The sequence below is a fragment of the Oncorhynchus clarkii genome, chromosome 2 (assembly GCF_045791955.1).
Source record: "Oncorhynchus clarkii lewisi isolate Uvic-CL-2024 chromosome 2, UVic_Ocla_1.0, whole genome shotgun sequence".
Classification (NCBI taxonomy): Eukaryota; Metazoa; Chordata; class Actinopteri; order Salmoniformes; family Salmonidae; genus Oncorhynchus; species Oncorhynchus clarkii.
In genome coordinates, this window is record NC_092148.1 from 69,319,227 (window position 1) to 69,338,199 (window position 18,973).

The 18,973-nt window shown below is 41.9% G+C and overlaps 1 protein-coding gene across 2 annotated transcripts; it reads right to left on the minus strand.

Moving 5' to 3' along the window:
- Window positions 1-1,165: 1,165 nt before the first annotated feature.
- LOC139372958 (PRP18 pre-mRNA processing factor 18 homolog (yeast)) lies at window positions 1,166-14,796 on the minus strand. Of its 2 annotated transcripts, XM_071112864.1 has the most exons (11): window positions 14,612-14,787; window positions 14,166-14,243; window positions 10,723-10,749; window positions 4,535-4,639; window positions 4,321-4,434; window positions 3,927-4,076; window positions 3,655-3,723; window positions 2,420-2,560; window positions 2,265-2,336; window positions 1,974-2,129; window positions 1,166-1,824 (listed from the first exon to the last, which is right to left on the minus strand). In XM_071112864.1, the coding sequence occupies exons 1-11, from the start codon at window positions 14,675-14,677 to the stop codon at window positions 1,744-1,746; spliced, it is 1,059 nt and encodes a 352-aa protein (XP_070968965.1). In that variant the 5' UTR covers window positions 14,678-14,787; the 3' UTR covers window positions 1,166-1,743. The 2 variants fall into 2 exon arrangements, with proteins under 2 accessions (XP_070968965.1, XP_070968973.1); XM_071112872.1 differs by lacking the exon at window positions 10,723-10,749 and having other exon boundaries at window positions 14,612-14,796.
- Between the last annotated feature and the right edge of the window lie 4,177 nt (window positions 14,797-18,973).

The following is an 18,973-nucleotide window of genomic DNA, read 5'->3' on the forward strand; positions in this document are numbered from 1 at the left end:
GAAAATTACAGGCCTCTCATCTTTTTAAGTGGGAGAACTTGCACAATTGGTGGCTGACTAAATACTTTTTTGCCCCACCATGTATAAAATGAATAATTTTATGAGAAAACCCAAGGGTGTGCAACATTTCTCTCCGTGTTAGGAATAATGGAAAATTGAAATGAGGTTGCTAAATCAAGCAGTTGAGGTATTGACATTTTGAATATTGTGATCGGAATGTGTCAAATAAGACCTGTGCAATGTTGCACATCTTTTTTTCCCTTCATAGTCTCTTACCTGAGGTCGTTTGCGAGTTATTGAAGTTTGAAGGTCCGAATGTCTTTTTTATTTTAACATTTGCTGCCGAGTGGCGCAAAGGTCTAACATATTAATTTTGTCCAACCACACCAGATGCGATCAGGACATGCAGGTTGAAATATCAAAACTAACTCTGAACCAATTATATTAATTTGAGGACTGGTCGAAAAGCATTAAACATGTACGGCAATTTAGCTAGCTGTTAGCTAATTTGCCCTGGGATATAAATTTGGGTTGTTATTTTACCTGAAATGCCCAAGGATCTCTACTCCTACAATTAATCCACAGATTAACAGTCAACCAAATTTGTTTCTCGTAATCTCTCCTTCAGGTTTTTTCTTCTTTTGACATTTTATATAGCAGTTGGCAACCAACTTTAAAGGTGCATTACCACAACTGACTGGAGTATGAACCTCAATTCATCTTTCAATCACATGGGTATATGCTCCTAAAAACAAATGATATGGGAGAGGCAGGATTTGCAGTGCATTAAACTTCACAAATAGAACCAAATTCCATTTTAGCGCCTGGCCACGCAGACGTGCACGAACAACATTTGTTAACATGTGTAAATTTATCTGGCAACATTCACAGCAGTGCCTGGTCAGCACGTAAATATATGCAGCAATGCGTTGGTCTGTAGACAGACAAGTGTATAATAAACATTGGCTCTGCTGTTGGCCTCTGGAGTTTATAGATTAATCATTTTACAGCTGTATAGCGAACGCTTCTCATTTAATGATCTTCTTGTGCATTGGGAAATAAAGCTAGGGAACATTTGCAGTTATCTAAAAGTTCCATCAAAATGTATTCTCTAAATAATATTACTTCTCAAAGGAATGAAAATGGACTGACACCAAACACCCCCTGAATTTAGAAATATGTATTGCATTAATAAGAACAGTTTACCATTCACAGAGATGTATACTTTGACAGGTTTCAACTGCTGTTTTCTCATTCTTGAATTTAAAGCTTCTTTTTTCAAAGCTTTGCATAATAAAACTTACACATCATGGCTATTCTTACAAAGATATAGAACTAGCACACTGGAGAAAGACTAATCTTAGAAGGGATATTTACACGGCATGTTCGTTCATTTGAGTAACCTGTACACCCTAAAAAGAAAAAGCCAAAACAGTAAACAGTGGCAAAAATTGAGCCTCCAAATATACATGAACAGCTGGATCTCCATTGACAGGTATGTAGCGATTTCCACAGACGTGTAACCAACCAGTGGATACCAATCCTGATCCTGTAAGACTACAAAGTATACAGGTATGCTTTCCTTCCAACCCAACACTAGCGCACCTGATTCAACGTATTTTATGATCATTAAGACCATAGTCAATTGAATTAGGTGCTGTAGCACTAGGTTGGAACAAAAGCCTGCGCACCCCAGGACTCTAAGACAAGGCTTGGTAACCACAGGTGTAGACAGTCAGTGTACTACAGGGCATTGTACTCCACGCACTTTGAGGGGTCTGTGGAGAAGTGTTTCTGGCAGATAGTCATCAACCTTTTTAGTCCCTGTTGAAGAGAGAGCAGACGTTAAGATATTTTCGCAAGAAGGCTGAGCAGTCAGCTATCTTACTTATGATACTCTATTTGGGTTAACCCAGAGGTTAGGGGTCATCTTTGATCCAAGTTATATTCAGAGGTTAACCCGGAGAACTAACCTGGATGTATTTTCTCTGGGTCTCGTCGTTGAGGACGTGGGCCACGTGTTTGGAGAAGATCTTCTCTCGCCCCGTACGGGCGTGGATGCCCACCATGGTCACCCCGATGGGCCAGGGGGCATTACCAATGGCCATCTGCAGGTATGCATCGTTCGCCTGGGACAAGCACAGTTTAAGGACAACCACCCAATCTTAGTTTAGTTACATGACACACACTATTACCAATCATACTAAACACAAAACACCCAATATAAGTGATAAGTGACAACAGGTAGAAAACAAGTTCAATACCTTTACATATTCTCTCTGCAGCATGAATTTAATGATGTCTGTGATTGATTCTTTGATGTCTGCTGGCAAACTCTAAAAAACATAAAGAATGACAATAAAACAAGACCATATCCACCATACTCATTTCACAGAGGGCAGTTCTGAGGTGAACACACCTTCTTGCGTAGTTTCCGGAATAGAGGTTTGAGGTAGGACTCAGTCTGTTTCTGGGTGGCGCTGGCCAGCTTGCCCTGGACGCTGCGCTTCACGTGGTCCTCTCGACCGTTCAGGTCCTTCGCCCAGACTCCCAGCAGGAACTACAGACCACAACAAACTATATCCACAACTGCCAAGAAACTACTGACCATAACACAACCATGTTAAGCACACAAACATTATATATATATTTTTTATATCTCCATCGCAGCATTACAATAAATAATTACAACACTGGATAGAGATCACATCAGCAACTGTTGAATTAGCAAACAACTCTCCCTGAAATTCGGCTTGTCACCAAAAGCACTCACAAACTTCTACAGATGCACAATCGAGAGCATCCTGTCGGGCTGTATCACCCCCTGATACGGCAACTGCTCCGCCCACAACCGTAAGGCTCTCCAGAGGGTAGTGAGGTCTGCACAACGCATCACCGGGGGCAAACTACCTGTCCTCCAGGACACCTACACCACCCGATGTCACAGCAAGGCCATAAAGATCATCAAGGACAACAACCACCCGAGCCACTGCCTGTTCACCCCGCTATCATCCAGAAGGCGAGGTCAGTACAGGTGCATCAAAGCTGGGACCGAGAGACTGAAAAACAGCTTCTATCTCAAGGCCATCAGACTGTTAAACAGCCACCACTAACATTGAGTGGCTGCTGCCAACACACCGACTCAACTCCAGCCACTTTAATAATGGGAATTGATGGGAAATGATGTAAAATATATCACTAGCCACTTTAAACAATGCTACCTAATATAATGTTTACATACCCTACATTATTCATCTCATATGTATACGTATATACTGTACTCTATATCATCTACTGCATCTTTATGTAATACATGTATCACTAGCCACTTTAACTATGCCACTTTGTTTACATACTCATCTCATATGTATATACTGCACTCAATACCATCTACTGTATCTTGCCTGTGCCGCTCTGTACCATCACTCATTCATATATCTTTATGTACATATTCTTTATCCCCTTACACTTGTGTCTATAAGGTAGTAGTTTTGAATTGTTAGCTAGATTACTTGTTGGTTATTACTGCATTGTCGGAACTAGAAGCACAAGCATTTCGCTACACTCCCATTAACATCTGCTAACCATGTGTATGTGACAAATAAAATTTGATTGATTGAAGCAAAAAGCTGAGCATAACGCTCTCAGTCTCACCCTAAGGACTTTGTCGATGACATCCTGGTCCCCATTGTCATCTCCCGTTCCCAGAGATTTACCCAGGGCCTGTAGGACAACAAATACCAAACAAGAGGACAAAGGGAATACATTGTTCTTATGATGCATTGACACATAGGACTTTGTTTGAACTGTGGTAGAAGAGGGACATTCAGCACTTTTTATTTACAATTGTGGATTTAAATGTGGCCCTTAAACCCTGAGTTAAGAACAAATATAGTGGCTTTAGTGACTCTCCAGTCGCTGTGTACCTCCAGCTCCTCGATGGTTGTGTCTGCCTCGTGTACTCTTAGGTCGAATTGTGTGTCCACCTCACCCGGCTCCCCAGTGCCCCCTACGATCTCATTCAGGTACTGTGCATCAATCTTATCCATGGCTGCCTTCAGGTCGTTCCTCAAACCCTGCCCAGAGAATACACAGTAACACAGGTGATCATCTTTACATCACAGGTTGTCAGTGCCTGAAAAGTCACGTATAATGTTCTGGGCTAGCATGTACACAACACTACCAGGGACAATGAGAGGTGAGTGTTTAAAAGTGTGTCCAACTCTTCTTTAACCTTACAAAAACAATATAAAACCCACCACAAAAACAAAGAGCAAGTTCGCACCACCACCCTGCCTCATAACAGTGACAGGATGTTACCTTGTTGACTTCCGGAGCGAGAATCTCAATCTTCCTGAGCCTCTGGAAGGCCTCGTAGTCTGACTCTGCAAACAGACGCACCGGTTCCCCTCGCTCCCTCAGCCGCCGGATCACCTGGACAAACAAACAAGCACGTCTCCTCCCTGTTCATACCAACTGAACAGAACCCAGGAGGCTTGACACAATAAAAACCATCTCTGATTGGCTGACTCACCTCCTGCCGAGAGAGCGACATTGGCAGCTTCTCCTCAGTCAGCTCCAGCTCTAAAGTGCTATTGGACGAGGTGGAGGGATCTGCTTTCTCCTCTTTCTTCTCCATCTTTGAGATAACACAGAGGTAAAAGGGAGAGAGAGGGGCATGGGTTAGTTTCCTGCTTTCACTGCTATAGTGTACCACAGTATGAGTCATAATAACCAGCGTTCAAACAGGTTCCAATAATTTTTCCCAAAGGGGATTTTAGGAACACTTAAAATAAGGGCTGTTCATATAGGCTTAACCTGGCATGGAGTTTTGATAACCGTGTAAATCTTTTTTTGACAACGTGACTTATCTATTCGCCTGTATTTACCTCCAAAAATGCTAATTAGGCTAGCAAAAAGAGCTACAAATGCCATGATCTGGACGAGACTGCCAAATCAAGGCAAAGGTAAATTAAACCAAAGATTCTAATATTAGCTAAATGTAGTACTGAATAAATTGGCAAAATCTCTTACATTTACAATTTTATGAACTGTCTTGTGCAAGTTTTAAATTGACACAATACCTGTTAGCAAAAGGTGTCAGCTAGAGATGACATGCAGAAGCTTGCAAGGATGTTGTTTTGCATGTCTACTTTGATGCTAATTAACATTTTTAAATGAGTAAAGACTAATATTTTGATAAATAATTACATGGTTCTCAAAATGGATACACAAAACACAGGGTATTTTAGAATAACTTAAAATAAACTCTATGAGAAAAATGAATAGTGGAAAAACGATTGGAACCATTTCCCTGTTTGACCGCTAGGTTTTATAAGTATTATGACACCTCCCCTGTGGGGCTCTAGAGGCTAAACTCAGATGTCTCCATTACAATTGACTCTCACCAGAGATCTGTATATATAATGACATGGCGCTCATGTCGCCGTCCTAACAATAGGAGTTAGCAGGAAGGCATTCGACAAGCTTAGGTCCAAAATAAGCCCATAGAAACGCATTGGGCTTATTTGGGACATATTTTGGCGAGAGTGAAACCTCCCCTCTCTCAGCTGGTGAAGTTTTATCATAATCATCCTCAAACGGCGAAAATGCCAGCAGAAGCAGTAGAGCGTGCTCACTCCGTACTGTCATGCAGAGACATTATCTATTGCTGCTGACTCACCTGGGACCAGCAGTCTCTTCCAAAGCAAACCAATACTGTAAACAGAAAGACTGCTGGTATACAAATCCATCATACAATTTCAAAGCAGCATGAACAAAGGAAAAACACTGTTGCATGTAGACCATCTTCATGGCTGTTAAAAATCCTGTTTTAAATTATTAAACCACTGCATAGCAATTTCATCTTTCAAATATACGTCGGGTTGGGTTGCAAAGGGTCGGAAACTGTCCGGAAATTTTCCATGGGAAATTAAGCCCGGGAATTTTGCTTAGATTCATTAAAAAAAGTTAGCCTATTACAGTGAACCTTTGTGGAATACACAAGGCAATTCTAGGTCTTGTGGCATATTTTGGTTAAACTATCCCCAATTCAATGGAATTGCAACCCTCTGCATGCACAGTGCACTCTTCCATCACATGTTCAGGTGATTCTCAATATCTTGCACCCTAATGAGATGCTATTGAGCCCACACTACTATCGTCCGAGCCAAGGACTACATGCTTTTTGGTAGGTTTTGATTACAATACAGGGAGGAGTGAATATATTTTCTGACATGATTTTTGTTAACTAGTAAATAGTAGCCTACAGCAAAGTGTGTTTAAATCATTTCTAACTTGTTAATTTCTGCTGATTAGTTTTTGTTACCGTGTGGGTTTTAGCTTGCTTGAGCCTGCTAACTGAGGAGTGTTAATTCACATGTTTCCATATATGTTTCATTTTAAGACATCTTTAAAACACCTTACAAAAGGAGTTGTTTAATCTAACTGCTTAACTATTTATCTGTACATGGAATTGTATTTTGATTTTTTTTAAACTCTTTTCTAATCCTTACAGGAAAATGCCACGGGCACTATCTGATGTGGAGACATTTCACTACAGCTAATGTAGAATGAAAAGCTGTGTACATTTGCAAATACTGTGGCAAATATGTGAAGAATGCAACAAAGATGCAGAATCTGACCAAGTGCATAAAGTTCCCTCAGCGTTCACAACAAGCAACCTGACAAAAGTCTCTCTACTTCTATTCGAGGTGAAAATTATGAATCAGGCACCTTATCGGTAGCAACAGCTCATGGTTCTCCTGGAATTTGAAGTGTTTTTGACTCATTGGAGGAGCGTAGTCAGAAATGCTGATGAATGCCTTACATGCAACTAGTTCACCTCTGATGCTCACAGGCAATGTGTATTGGTAGAGATTTCTGAATGTTCTTCACCCAGGATCACTTGGTCTGACATGGAGGAGTCCTACCCCCACATCACACCCATTGGCTGTGCTGCTCATGCACTGAATCTGCTCCTCAAGGACATCATGATACTGAAAACAATGGATACACTACAAGAGAGCCAAGGAAATGGTTAGGTATGTGAAGGGTCATCAAGTTATAGCAGCAATCTACCTCATCAAGCAAAGAGAGAGAATAAGAACACCACATTGAAGTTGCCCAGCAACACCCGTTGGGGTGGTGTTGTCATCATGTTTGACAGTCTCCTGGAGGGGAAGGAGGCTCTCCAAGAAATGGCCATATCACAGTCTGCCGATATGGAGAGCCCCATCAAGAGAATCCTTCTGGATGATGTATTTTGGGAGAGAGTGGTAAGCAGCCCGAAACCTATAGCAGTAGCCATTGCACGGATTGAGGGAGACAATGCCATCATGTCTGATATTTAGACTCTGCTTGCATTTTTAAGAAGAAATCCATACTGCCCTGCCCACTTCACTGTTGCTCCAAGCAGAGGAAACTGCAGTTCTGAAAAATGTGAAGACTTCTGCCCGAAGCCCATACACGCCACAGTGTACATGTTGAACCCCAAGAATGCTGGCAAGAGTATCCTGTCTGGTGTAGAGATCAACAAGACCTATGTTGCCATCATTACAGTGTCGTCTCGCCACCTTGGCCTGGATGAGAGCAAGTTTCTTGGCAGTCTGGCCAAGGGCACTTCCAAGCAAGGGCTTTGGGATGGAGATGCAATATGGCAGCCGTGCCAACATGCAGTTGAAAGTCAGAAGTTTGCATACACCTTAGCCAAATACATTTAAACTCAGTGTTTCACAATTCCTGACATTTAATCCTAGTAACAATTCCCTGTCTTAGGTCAGTTAGGATCACCACTTTATTAAGAATGTGAAATGTCAGAATAGTAGAGAATTATTTATTTCAGCTTTTATTTCTATCATCACATTCCCAGTGGGTCAGAAGTTCACATACTCAATTAGTATTTGGTAACATTGCCTATAAATTGCTTAACTTGGGTCAAACGTTTTGGGTAGCCTTCCACAAGCTTCCCACAATAAGTTGGGTGAATTTTGGCCCATTCCTCCTGACAGAGCTGGTGTAACAGTCAGGTTTGTAGGCCTCCTTGCTCGCACACGCTTTTTCAGTTCTGCCCACAAATTTATATAGGATGGAGTTCAGGGCTTTGTGATGGCCACTCCAATACCGTGACTTTGTTGTCCTTAAGTAATTTTGCAACAATTTTGGAAGTATGCTTGGGGTCATTGTCCATTTGGAAGACCCATTTGCGACCAAGCTTTAACTTCCTGACTGATGTCTTGAAATGTTGCTTCAATATATCTACATAATTCTTCTTCTCATGATGGCATCTATTTTGTGAAGTGCACCTGTCCCTCCTGCAGCAAAGCACCCCCACAACATGATGCTGCCACCCCCGTGCTTCACGGTTGGGATGGTGTTCTTCGGCTTGCAAGCCTCCCCCTTTTTCCTCCAAACATAACGATGGTCATTATGGCCAAACGGTTCTATTTTTGTTTCATCAGACCAGAGGACATTTCTCCAAAAAGTATGATCTTTGTCCCCATGTGCAGTTGCAAACCGTAGTCTGGTTTTCTTATGGCAGTTTTGGAACAGTGTCTTCTTCCTTGTTGAGCGGCCTTTCAGGTTATGTCGATATATGACTCGTTTTACTGTGGATATAGATACTTTTGTACCGGTTTCCTCCAGCATCTTCACTAGGTCTTTTGCTGTTTTTCTGGGATTGATTGGCCCTTTTCGAACCAACGTACGTTCATCTCTAGGAGACAGAACACGTCTCCTTCCTGAGCGGTATGACGGCTGTGTGGTCCCATGGTGTTTATACTTACGTACTTGTTTGTACAGATGAATGTGGTACCTTCAGGCGTTTGGAAATTGCTCGCAAGGATGAACCAGAGTTGTGGAGGGCTAAAATGTTTTATCTGAGGTCTTGGCTGGTTTCTTTTGATTTCCCCATGATGTCAAGCAAAGAGGCACTGTGTTTGAAGGTAGGCCTTGAAATACATCCACAGGTACACCTCCAATTAACTCAAATGATGTCAATTAGTCAGAAGCTTCTAAAGCATGACATCATTTTATGTAATTTTCCAAGTTGTTTAAAAGGCAGTCAACTCAGTTTGTAAACTTCTGACCCACTGGAATTGTGATACAGTGAAATAGTCGGTCTGTTAACAATTATTGGAAAATGTACTTGTGTCATGCACAAAGTAGATGTCCTAACCGACTTGCCAAAACTATAGTTTGTTAACAAGAGTTTTAATGACTCCAAACTAAGTGTATGTAAACTTCCGACTTCAACTGTATCCTGTCAGCCACCTGGCGGAGGGACTGAGGCTCTTTCCCCTGTTGCCTCCATGATCCTCCAAATCCCACCAACTACAGCCGCAACTGGTCCTTGTTTGGGAAAACACACACACACACCAGGCTGACCAATACGAGGGTTGAAAAATTGGTGGCAACCTGGGCAAATTTGAGGCTTTTTTTTTTTGAGCCTGACAACAAGCCATTCCCAAGGTTGGAAAGTGACCGTGAAGATAAGGCCTCAGGGTCTGATGTTCAAGAGGTGGACATGAAGAGGTCCAGGGAGAAGACTGAAGCCTGAGAGGAAGATTATTTACAGTTGTATGTTGAAAATGTTTTTTTGGGTAGGTGCGATGGATCATTGGGGATCATTCAACATTCGCTTTTGTTGTTCAGTGAAATTACCCCATGTGAAGAGTCAACTCAATTAATTAAATTTCATGCGTAACTAATTGTTTTATTTCTATTGTTAGGATTTAATCATGTCTACATGATAAGATAGAAGGTTTATGTTCGTCTCCATATGATATGGTAAATATATTCAATGCATTAATGTTAATTCCCATATATTCCTGTTAATTCCCACGGAAAGTTTCCACCTCTGAATATTCCCCAAAATGTGCAACCCTACTGATGGGTCATGCTTTTAGAAGCACATGCATCTCTTCACCTTAAGATTGTGTTTCTAGGAAGAGCACAATCAAAATAATTTTAAAAAGTACAACACAAAAGCCCCCAAAATGCACAAAGAATTCAAGTCAGGTGCAGGTGCTGCATTTGTAAGCTAAACCCCACTTTATAGGCACATTTAGAGCTGTATTAGTCAGCTGAATTGAAATGCAGTTCTCCCCACACATGAGCAATTCTCAAAAGTAAGGTAAAACCTGCAAACACAAACGGGGGAAAAACAAAGTTGTTTCTGCTACAAAGGCCCATATCAAACTCATTTGAAATATAATAGGCAAAGCCTGATTAACCCAAAACTTAAAAAAGCAAAAGGATAAACTGACAACAGAGCCTAAACTCATGCTCAACATGGCTATGTCCCAACTCTCCATTCCTTGCCCCCTCTCCTTCCAGACAACTGATCAGTGAAGGGACTGAATTACAACCCACACATCCACCACTTAAATTGGACAGGTTTAAGCAACATGACAGAAGCTCTAAGCTTATTGGAAGGATGGGTGGAGCAATCATAATATATTTTTACACTGTGCTTACATTCAGGTAACATTGAAGCAGCCTGGAGGAAAGAACTAGGTAATGGGTTATTTTTGGACTGTATATAGCTAGCTTGCTGCTAGATACATTTCCTCCATATTTTGAACTCCTATCAAGTCCTTGCAGACAGGTACAATTGAAGGGAAGAAGCAGTGGAAAGGGGAGCTTTGCAAGATTTTTGGGACACACCACTGTCAATCATCCTCGAGACATGCTCCCTGCCTTTGCTGTGCCATCATCCCCTACCTGTCTCTCAGGTGCCTCTTTCTGAACCTGCAGGGCAGCGTTCACAAGGTGGGAAGAGAGCACAGTCAACACAGGCTATGCAACATCAGAAAAACACTACCACACAACCATGTAAGGGGGTCTAGTCGTAGGCTGCACTGTAACTCTGAAAACAAGTCACTGAGGGGATAAAACAAAGTGGAGATTGAACAGACAGTGCAGAGATAGGAAGGGAATGGAAGGTGGCGGACAGAGGGGAAAAGAGAATCTCGAAACAAGGAGTAAGATGAAGGGCACAAGGGAGAGAGAATAAGAGAGAACAGACAATGAGCCTTTGATCATAAATCGCAGTTCTATTACATTACACATAAGAGTCATTGGATGAAGGCGTCTTCTGTACAGGGGAGTTTTGTTAAGAGCCTCTGCGCTCGGTCTGAACATTACCACGCATCGCTTGCAGTATGGTTTTAGAATAATAAGGACCTTATCTTTCATATCAGTGAGACATATTCAAAAAACAAAACTGATACTTTTATAGGGTTAGGGTTCCCACACGGTCATATTTCCATGTTACAGCACTTGTTTACGGAAAACAGACAAGACAGAGGGACTACATCGGCGTTTCCGAACACCTGTGTGTAAACAGCAGGCGGCCACAAACGCGTTGTCACTGAAAAATACTGTCGGTTGCAACTGTTAAAACCGTCTCAAAACAGCACAGTAAGTGCATTTTGATGTGATATGAAAGTAGAGGGATTTGTATTCCTAGAACTGTACAAATTCACGTTTAGATTGAGAAAATGAATAACTAAGGAAGAATTTCACTTCTCTCATCGACTTAATCCAGCAGGATATCACCCTGCATACCAATGCTGGCTTTCCTCTGAAGCTAAGCAGGGTTGATCCTGGATGGGAGACCAGATGCTGCTGGAAGTGGTGTTGGGGGGCCAGTAGGAGGCACTCTTTCCTCTGATCTAAAAAAATTATAATGTCCCAACGCCCTAGGGCAGTGATCGGGGACATTGCCCTGTGTAGGGTGCAGTCTTTCGGATGGGACATTTAACAGGTGTCCTGACTCTCTATGGTCACTAAAGTTCCCATAGCATTTATCAGAGTAGGGGTGTTAACCCCGGTGTCCTGGCTAAATTCCCAATCTGGCCCTTACACCATCATGGCCACCTAATTATCCTCAGCTTCCAATCGGCTCATTCATTGATGTAAATGAGAATGTGTTCGCAGTCAACTTACCTGGTAAAGTATTTATTTATTTTACTTCAAATCCCAAACCCCGGAATTATCTACTAAAGGCATGCTTCAGTTCGGCTGGCGGCTAGATGATGTAAACTAGGTGAACCAAACAAGTGTGCTTGCATACTCCTTTAAGACCTTGTGCTTTACCTCCTCATTTTTCAAATACTACTGTTTGTCCATTTTGAGACACCGTAGCCAGTTAATCAGAATTAATTTTTAAAAAGTAAATTATTGACTAATCAAGTTTTTGCCAAAGAAAACCTTAGTCACACAATTGTACTTATAAGACATTTGGTGCACGATTTCTCAATGAAAACAATTGGCATGAAAATGTGTCCCTCATTGAATGACAAAGACATCCCTGAAGAATCCCTACTGTTGACCAATCACCGACGAAGTAGCGTAGACTTCGGGTTGAGTCAACAACAAAAAAAAAGTGTCCAAAGTCTAAAACGTCCCAAACTGTCGTCATAATATACAGTGGGGCAAAAATGTATTTAGTCAGCCACCAATTGTGCATGTTCTCCCACTTAAAAAGATGAGAGAGGCCTGTAATTTTCATCATAGGTACACTTCAACTTTGACAGACAAAATGAGAAAAGAAAATCCAGAAAATCACATTGTAGGATTTTTAATGAATTTATTTGCAAATTATGGTGGAAAATAAGTATTTGGCCACCTACAAACAAGCAAGATTTCTGGCTCTCACAGACCTGTAACTAATTCTTTAAGAGGCTCCTCTGTCCTCCATTCGTTACCTGTATTAATGGCACCTGTTTGAACTTGTTATCAGTATAAAAGACACCTGTCCACAACCTCAAACAGTCACACTCCAAACTCCACTATGGCCAAGACCAAAGAGCTGTCAAAGGACACCAGAAACAAAATTGTAGACCTGCACCAGGCTGGGAAGACTGAATCTGCAATAGGTAAGCTGCTTGGTTTGAAGAAATCAACTGTGGGAGCAATTATTAGGAAATGGAAGACATACAAGATCACTGATAATCTCCCTCGATCTGGGGCAAGATCTCACCCAGTGGGGTCAAAATGATCACAAGAACGGTGAGCAAAAATCCCAGAACCACATGGGGGGGCCTAGTGAATGACCTGCAGAGAGCTGGGACCAAAGTAACAAAGCCTACCATCAGTAACACACTACGCCGCCAGGGACTCAAATCCTGCAGTGCCAGACGTGTCCCCCTGCTTAAGCCAGTACATGTCCAGGCCCGTCTGAAGTTCGCTAGAGAGCAATGGATGATCCAGAAGAAGATTGGGAGAATGCCATATGGTCAGATGAAACCAAAAAATAACTTTTTGGTAAAAACTCAACTCGTCATGTTTGGAGGGCAAAGAATGCTAAGTTGCATCCAAAGAACACCATACCTACTGTGAAGCATGGGGGTGGAAACATCATGCTATGGGGCTGTTTTTCTGCAAAGGGACCAGGACGACTGATCCGTGTAAAGGAAAGAATGAATGGGGCCATGTATCGTGAGATTTTGAGTGAAAACCTCCTTCCATCAGCAAGGGCATTGAAGATGAAACGTGGCTGGGTCTTTCAGCATGACAATGATCCCAAACACACCGCCCGGGCAACGAAGGAGTGGCTTTGTAAGAAGCATTTCAAGGTCCTGGAGTGGCCTAGCCAGTCTCCAGATCTCAACCCCATAGAAAATCTTTGGAGGGAGTTGAAAGTCTGTGTTGCCCAGCAACAGCCCCAAAACATCACTGCTCTAGAGGAGATCTGCATGGAGGAATGGCCAAAATGCCAGCAACAGTGTGTGAAAACCTTGTGAAGACTTACAGAAAACGTTTGACATCTGTCATTGCCAACAAAGGGTATATAAAGTATTGAGAAACTTTTGTTATTGACCAAATACTTATTTTCCACCATAATTTGCAAATAAATTCATTAAAAATCCTACAATGTGATTTTCTGGATTTTTTTTATTCTCATTTTGTCTGTCATAGTTGAATTGTACCTATGATGATAATTACAGGCCTCTCATATTTTTAAGTTGGAGAACTTGCACAATTGGTGACTGACTAAATACTTTTTTGCCTCACTGTATGTACGAACTGTTTCGGCTGGGAAGCATGCATACGCCTTTCTTTAGTCTCCTTCGCAAGTTTTCCCGGAAGTCTCGCCTCTAGGTTTAGAAACGCTGTTAAACAAAATTAAATAAAAAAAAATAGAAACGCTGTGATATTACCTTGTAGCCACATCTTTCGAAATACTCATCTTCTTCTTTTCGGGCAAGATCGGCTCGTTTGAAGTATTTCTTTGAATCCTGTGAATAGATTCATTGACACCGCATGCCAACAATAAGATGCAACATTTTAAAATGTAAAAAATAATACTTAGCTAACTAACGTAGATGAGCTCTTGAAAATAAGCTAAGATAACTAGTTAGCTGGCGCAAGCATGCCGCTAACCTCAGAGCCCTATAGCTCTTAATTTTATCATGACGCAGGCTCACCCAACTTGTACTTTTAAGCTAACGTTGGCTAGCTAGCTACTATTTTGAGTAAAAATGCAATTAAACGTTCATGTACCTGCCCACACCAAGCAACCTAGCTAGTTATCCTAGCCTAGCTAACTTAATGCAACTCAATTTAGCTAGCTGACTAGTAAACATACTAGCTAACAGCTACTCACATCAATAAGATCTTTGTCTTCAATGAGTTTTCTCTTCCTCACGATTTCAGCTCTTAAGAAATCCATATTAATTATCAAATATGTCGTTATTTCATTAGTCTTTACAGTTCAAATATGTAGACCGGATCAGCTGTTTGGGAAAATGCTGGAAACAATCTGACCCGGACGTGAATAAGATTTCCTCCAACGTGAATTCACACGTCATGGCGTAGCAATGTTTACAGACAATTGTATAGCTCTACGTACTGTTAGGAATCCACAGATATGATTTTTGACTCGCTGAATAATGTTCACTCTATCAGTGATATAGCATCTAAACAGTGTGATGAACCCATCAAACTTGAAGAGATTATAGAGTCTATCAAACATCTAAAGAACAATAAATCATCAGGTTTTGATGGAATTACATCATAATTTTACAAATTATTTTCTGAAAAAGTAGTTCCCTTCCTATTTTAAGTATTTTTTAGAGAGTATTAAAAACAATGTTCTCCCTCCTACAATGAGTCAGGGGTTAATAACACTGATACCTAAGCCCAAGAAATAAGTGCTGCTCATCGATAACTGGCGTCCAATTTGTCTTCTTAATGACTATAAGATATGGGCCTTACTACTTGCAAAAAGTATTAAAGAAGTCCTGGATGCAATCATTGATGAAACACAGTCTGGCTTCATGAGGAACAGACATATTTTTAACAATGTCAGATTAGTATTAGACATACTTGACTACTCAGACCTAATAACCGAGGATAGCCTCATATTATTTTTTTGAGTTTTATAAAGCATTTGACACAGTAGAGCATCAGTTCCTCTTCCACTCACTTGAGAGACTTGGCTTTGGGGATTTTTTCTGTAAGGCTGTTAAGACCCTCTATACAAATGGTAACAGCTCTATCAAATGGAAATATGGCACCTCACCTAGATTTGAGTTAAAGAGAGGAATTAGGCAAGGCTGTCCTATCTCTCCATACCTGTTTTTATTAATCACCCAACTTCTTACAAATTCTTTAAATAATAGTCCTGTACAAGGTATTTCCATAGCTGGTAAAGAAATTATTATAAGCCTGACAATACTACACTTTTTCTGAAAGATGCTAACCAAATTCCCATATCGATCAATGTGATACAATCCTTTTCCAAAGGGTCTGGTCTATATCTTAACATTAGTAAATGTGAACTCATGGCTGTCAAAGATTGTGACACCTTCATATTATGGTATTCCAGTAAAATAAGTACTTACATATTTATGCATAACCATTACAAAGGATCAGAAGTATAGAGGCTTACTAAATTTTAACCCTCTTATTTAAAAAAAACAGAAGAAGCTAAATCAATGGCTACAGAGGGACTTATCTTTTAAAGGAAGCGTCCTAATAACCAAGGCTGAAGGTATCTCTAGACTAACATATGACACATTTGACAGTAAAATAAGCAAGGAGATAGACCAGATGCTTTTCAACTTTCTGTGGAGAAACCGTACCCATTACATTAGGACAACTGTTGTAATGAACACTTATGAGAATGGTGGGCTGAATTTTCTGGACTCTACCTTCTGGACTCTACCTCAAATAATACTTTTAAGATCAATTGGATAAAACAATTCCTAAGAAGACCCACTTCTATGTGGAATTTTATTCATCATCATGTCTTCTCTACTTTTGGTGGCCTTAACTTCATATTGGTTTGCAATTATAATATTGAAGTTCCAGTGAAACTTTTTACTTTTCATCGGCAGGTTTTCTGGTCATGGTCCTTCATCATTTTTCTCCACACAGATATTATATATGGAATAATCGGGATATATTGTCTAAAAATACTTCTTTGTTTTTAGAATATTGGTTCCGAAATAATATCCTATTGGTTAGCCAACTGGCAAATGCAGAGGGTAATTTACTCAGTTATAAGGAATTCTTATCACATTACAAGGTCCCTGTAACACCTAAATATTTTGCAATTGTTTTAGATGCCATTCCCTCAGGTGTTGCTTTATTATTCAGGAACGTGTCAAGACCTGACCCTCAGAGCCTACCTTCTGTTGACCCTGTTGACTCATCAGTAGGAAAGATTTGTTTCTCTTTTGGTCCATTCAACAACAGAGCGATACTGTCACGACTTCCGTCAAAGTTGGTGCCTCTCCTTGTTTGGGCGGCGTTCGGCAATCGACGTTACCAGCTTTCTAGCCTCCACCGATCTACATTTCTTTTTCCATTTGTTTTGTCTGTATTGTACACACCTGGTTCCCATTACGTTATTATTTATTTTGTTTAATTATTTAATTCATTATATTATATTAATTAATATATTATATTAATTAATATATTATATTAATCAATTATATTATATTAATTATATTTCGTTTAATTATTTGTTTTGTTTAATTATTTGCCTATTTAACCCTCTGGAGCCATCATCGTTTTGTGCGTGTTTATTGTTGTCAGTTGTCTCGTTTATGTGATTCTAGATTTTCGTTCTCCTTGTTGGAAGATTATTTTTGAGTAAAGTTATTATTATTACTCATCTCTGTGTCCTGCGCCTGACTCCGCCTTACCCACATCACCTAGACTCTGACAGAAACACGCACCATCAATGGAGTCAGCAGGTGCAAACGGCCCTCCTCTACCTATGGAGGAGCGCATCCAGCTGCACGCGTCTATTTTGCAAAGTCTCGGCACAGCCATGGATCGTGTGCTGCAAACCATGGAGCGATGGGAGAGAGGGGGTTTTCCAGCAACCCCATCATCATCACCCCAGCTCCCACAACAACCCACACCGCTGTCCACCCTTCACCTGGATCCAGTGGGATTCAGCTCACACTCCTGAGGGTATACGATGGAACGGCTGTCAGGTGCCAGGGGTTCCTACTCCAGCTGGGGCTCTACCTGGCAACCGTTCACCCAGCTCCTTCGGGACGCGAGAGTGTAAACGCCCTCATCTCCTGTCTAACTGGTAGAGCACTCGAATGGGCCAACGCAGTCTGGGGAAGGGTTGGACAATTATGAGGATTTTAACCGCCGCTTTCGGGCGGTTTTTGATCATCCACCTGAAGGGAGAGCGGCGGGGGGAACACTTATATAATCTCAGACAGGGGATGAGGAGCGCACAAGACTTCGCTCAGGACTTTTGAACTCTGGCCGCCGGAGCGGGCCCTGATCGACCCCTACAGGTGTGGTCTACGCGAGGACATTCATAGGGAGCTAGCCTGCAGGGACACCACCCTTACCTTTGACCAGCTGGTGGACCTATCCATCAGGCTGGATAACCTGTTGGCCTCCCGCAGACTTCCGGATCGAGGTCCGTCAGTTCCATCCCCCAGCACCTCAGATCCGATGCCGATGGAGCTAGGAGGTGCTGCTATGAGGGGGACCGTAGGGGGGGCCATTCCCTGCACCACCTGTGGCCGCAGAGGGCACACTGCTGGTCGGTGCTCTGGGAGGTTCTCCAGGGAGTTGAGGCAGCAGGCAGGGCACTGGTGGATCATCCCAGGTGAGTAGGCACCCAACTCACCCAGAGCTTCCTGTTTCGCAGGAAGCTAGCTAGCAAGCTAATTTCCTGAGTTTTTCCCGCATTCCCAGCATAAGGCACTAGTAGATTCAGGTGCAGCTGGGAACTTTATTGATCGTTCATTTGCAATTAGATTAGAGATCCCTATTGTTCCTGTTGATGTGCCCTTCCCTGTACATGCCTTAGATAGTCATCCTTTAGGGTAGGGACTGATCCACTATGTATGATAAGGCAGGGGGAACATAAGGAGAGAATTAGTCTCTTTCTGATTGATTCACCTGCGTTTCCTGTGGTGTTGGGGTGTCCCTGGTTGGCCGGTCATGACCCCACTATTTCGTGGAAACAGGGAGCCCTCAAGGTATGGTCACATCAGTGCTCAGGGAGGTGTGTAGGGGTTTCCATAGGTGCAACTACGGTGGAGAATCAAAACCAGGTCTCCACCATGCACATCCCCCCTGAATATGCTGATTTGGCTCTTGCCTTCTGTAAAAAGAAGGCGACTCAATTACCACACCATCGACGGGGGGATTGTGCGATAAATCTCATGGTAGATGCAGCACTTCCCAGGAGTCACGTGTATCCTTTGTCACAGGGGGAGACTGCGGCTATGGAAACATATGTCTCCGAATCTCTGGGACAGGGATACATTCGGCCTTCCACTTCACCTGCCTCCTCGAGATTCTTTTTTGTGAAGAAGGATGGAGGTTTACGACTGTTTATTGACTATCGAGGTATAAATCCGATCACAGTGAAGTACATTTACACGCTGCCTCTCATAGCCAGTGTGACAGAGTCATTGCACGGGGTGAGCTTCTTCACAAAATTGGATCTCAGGAGAGCTTACAACCTGGTGCGTATCCG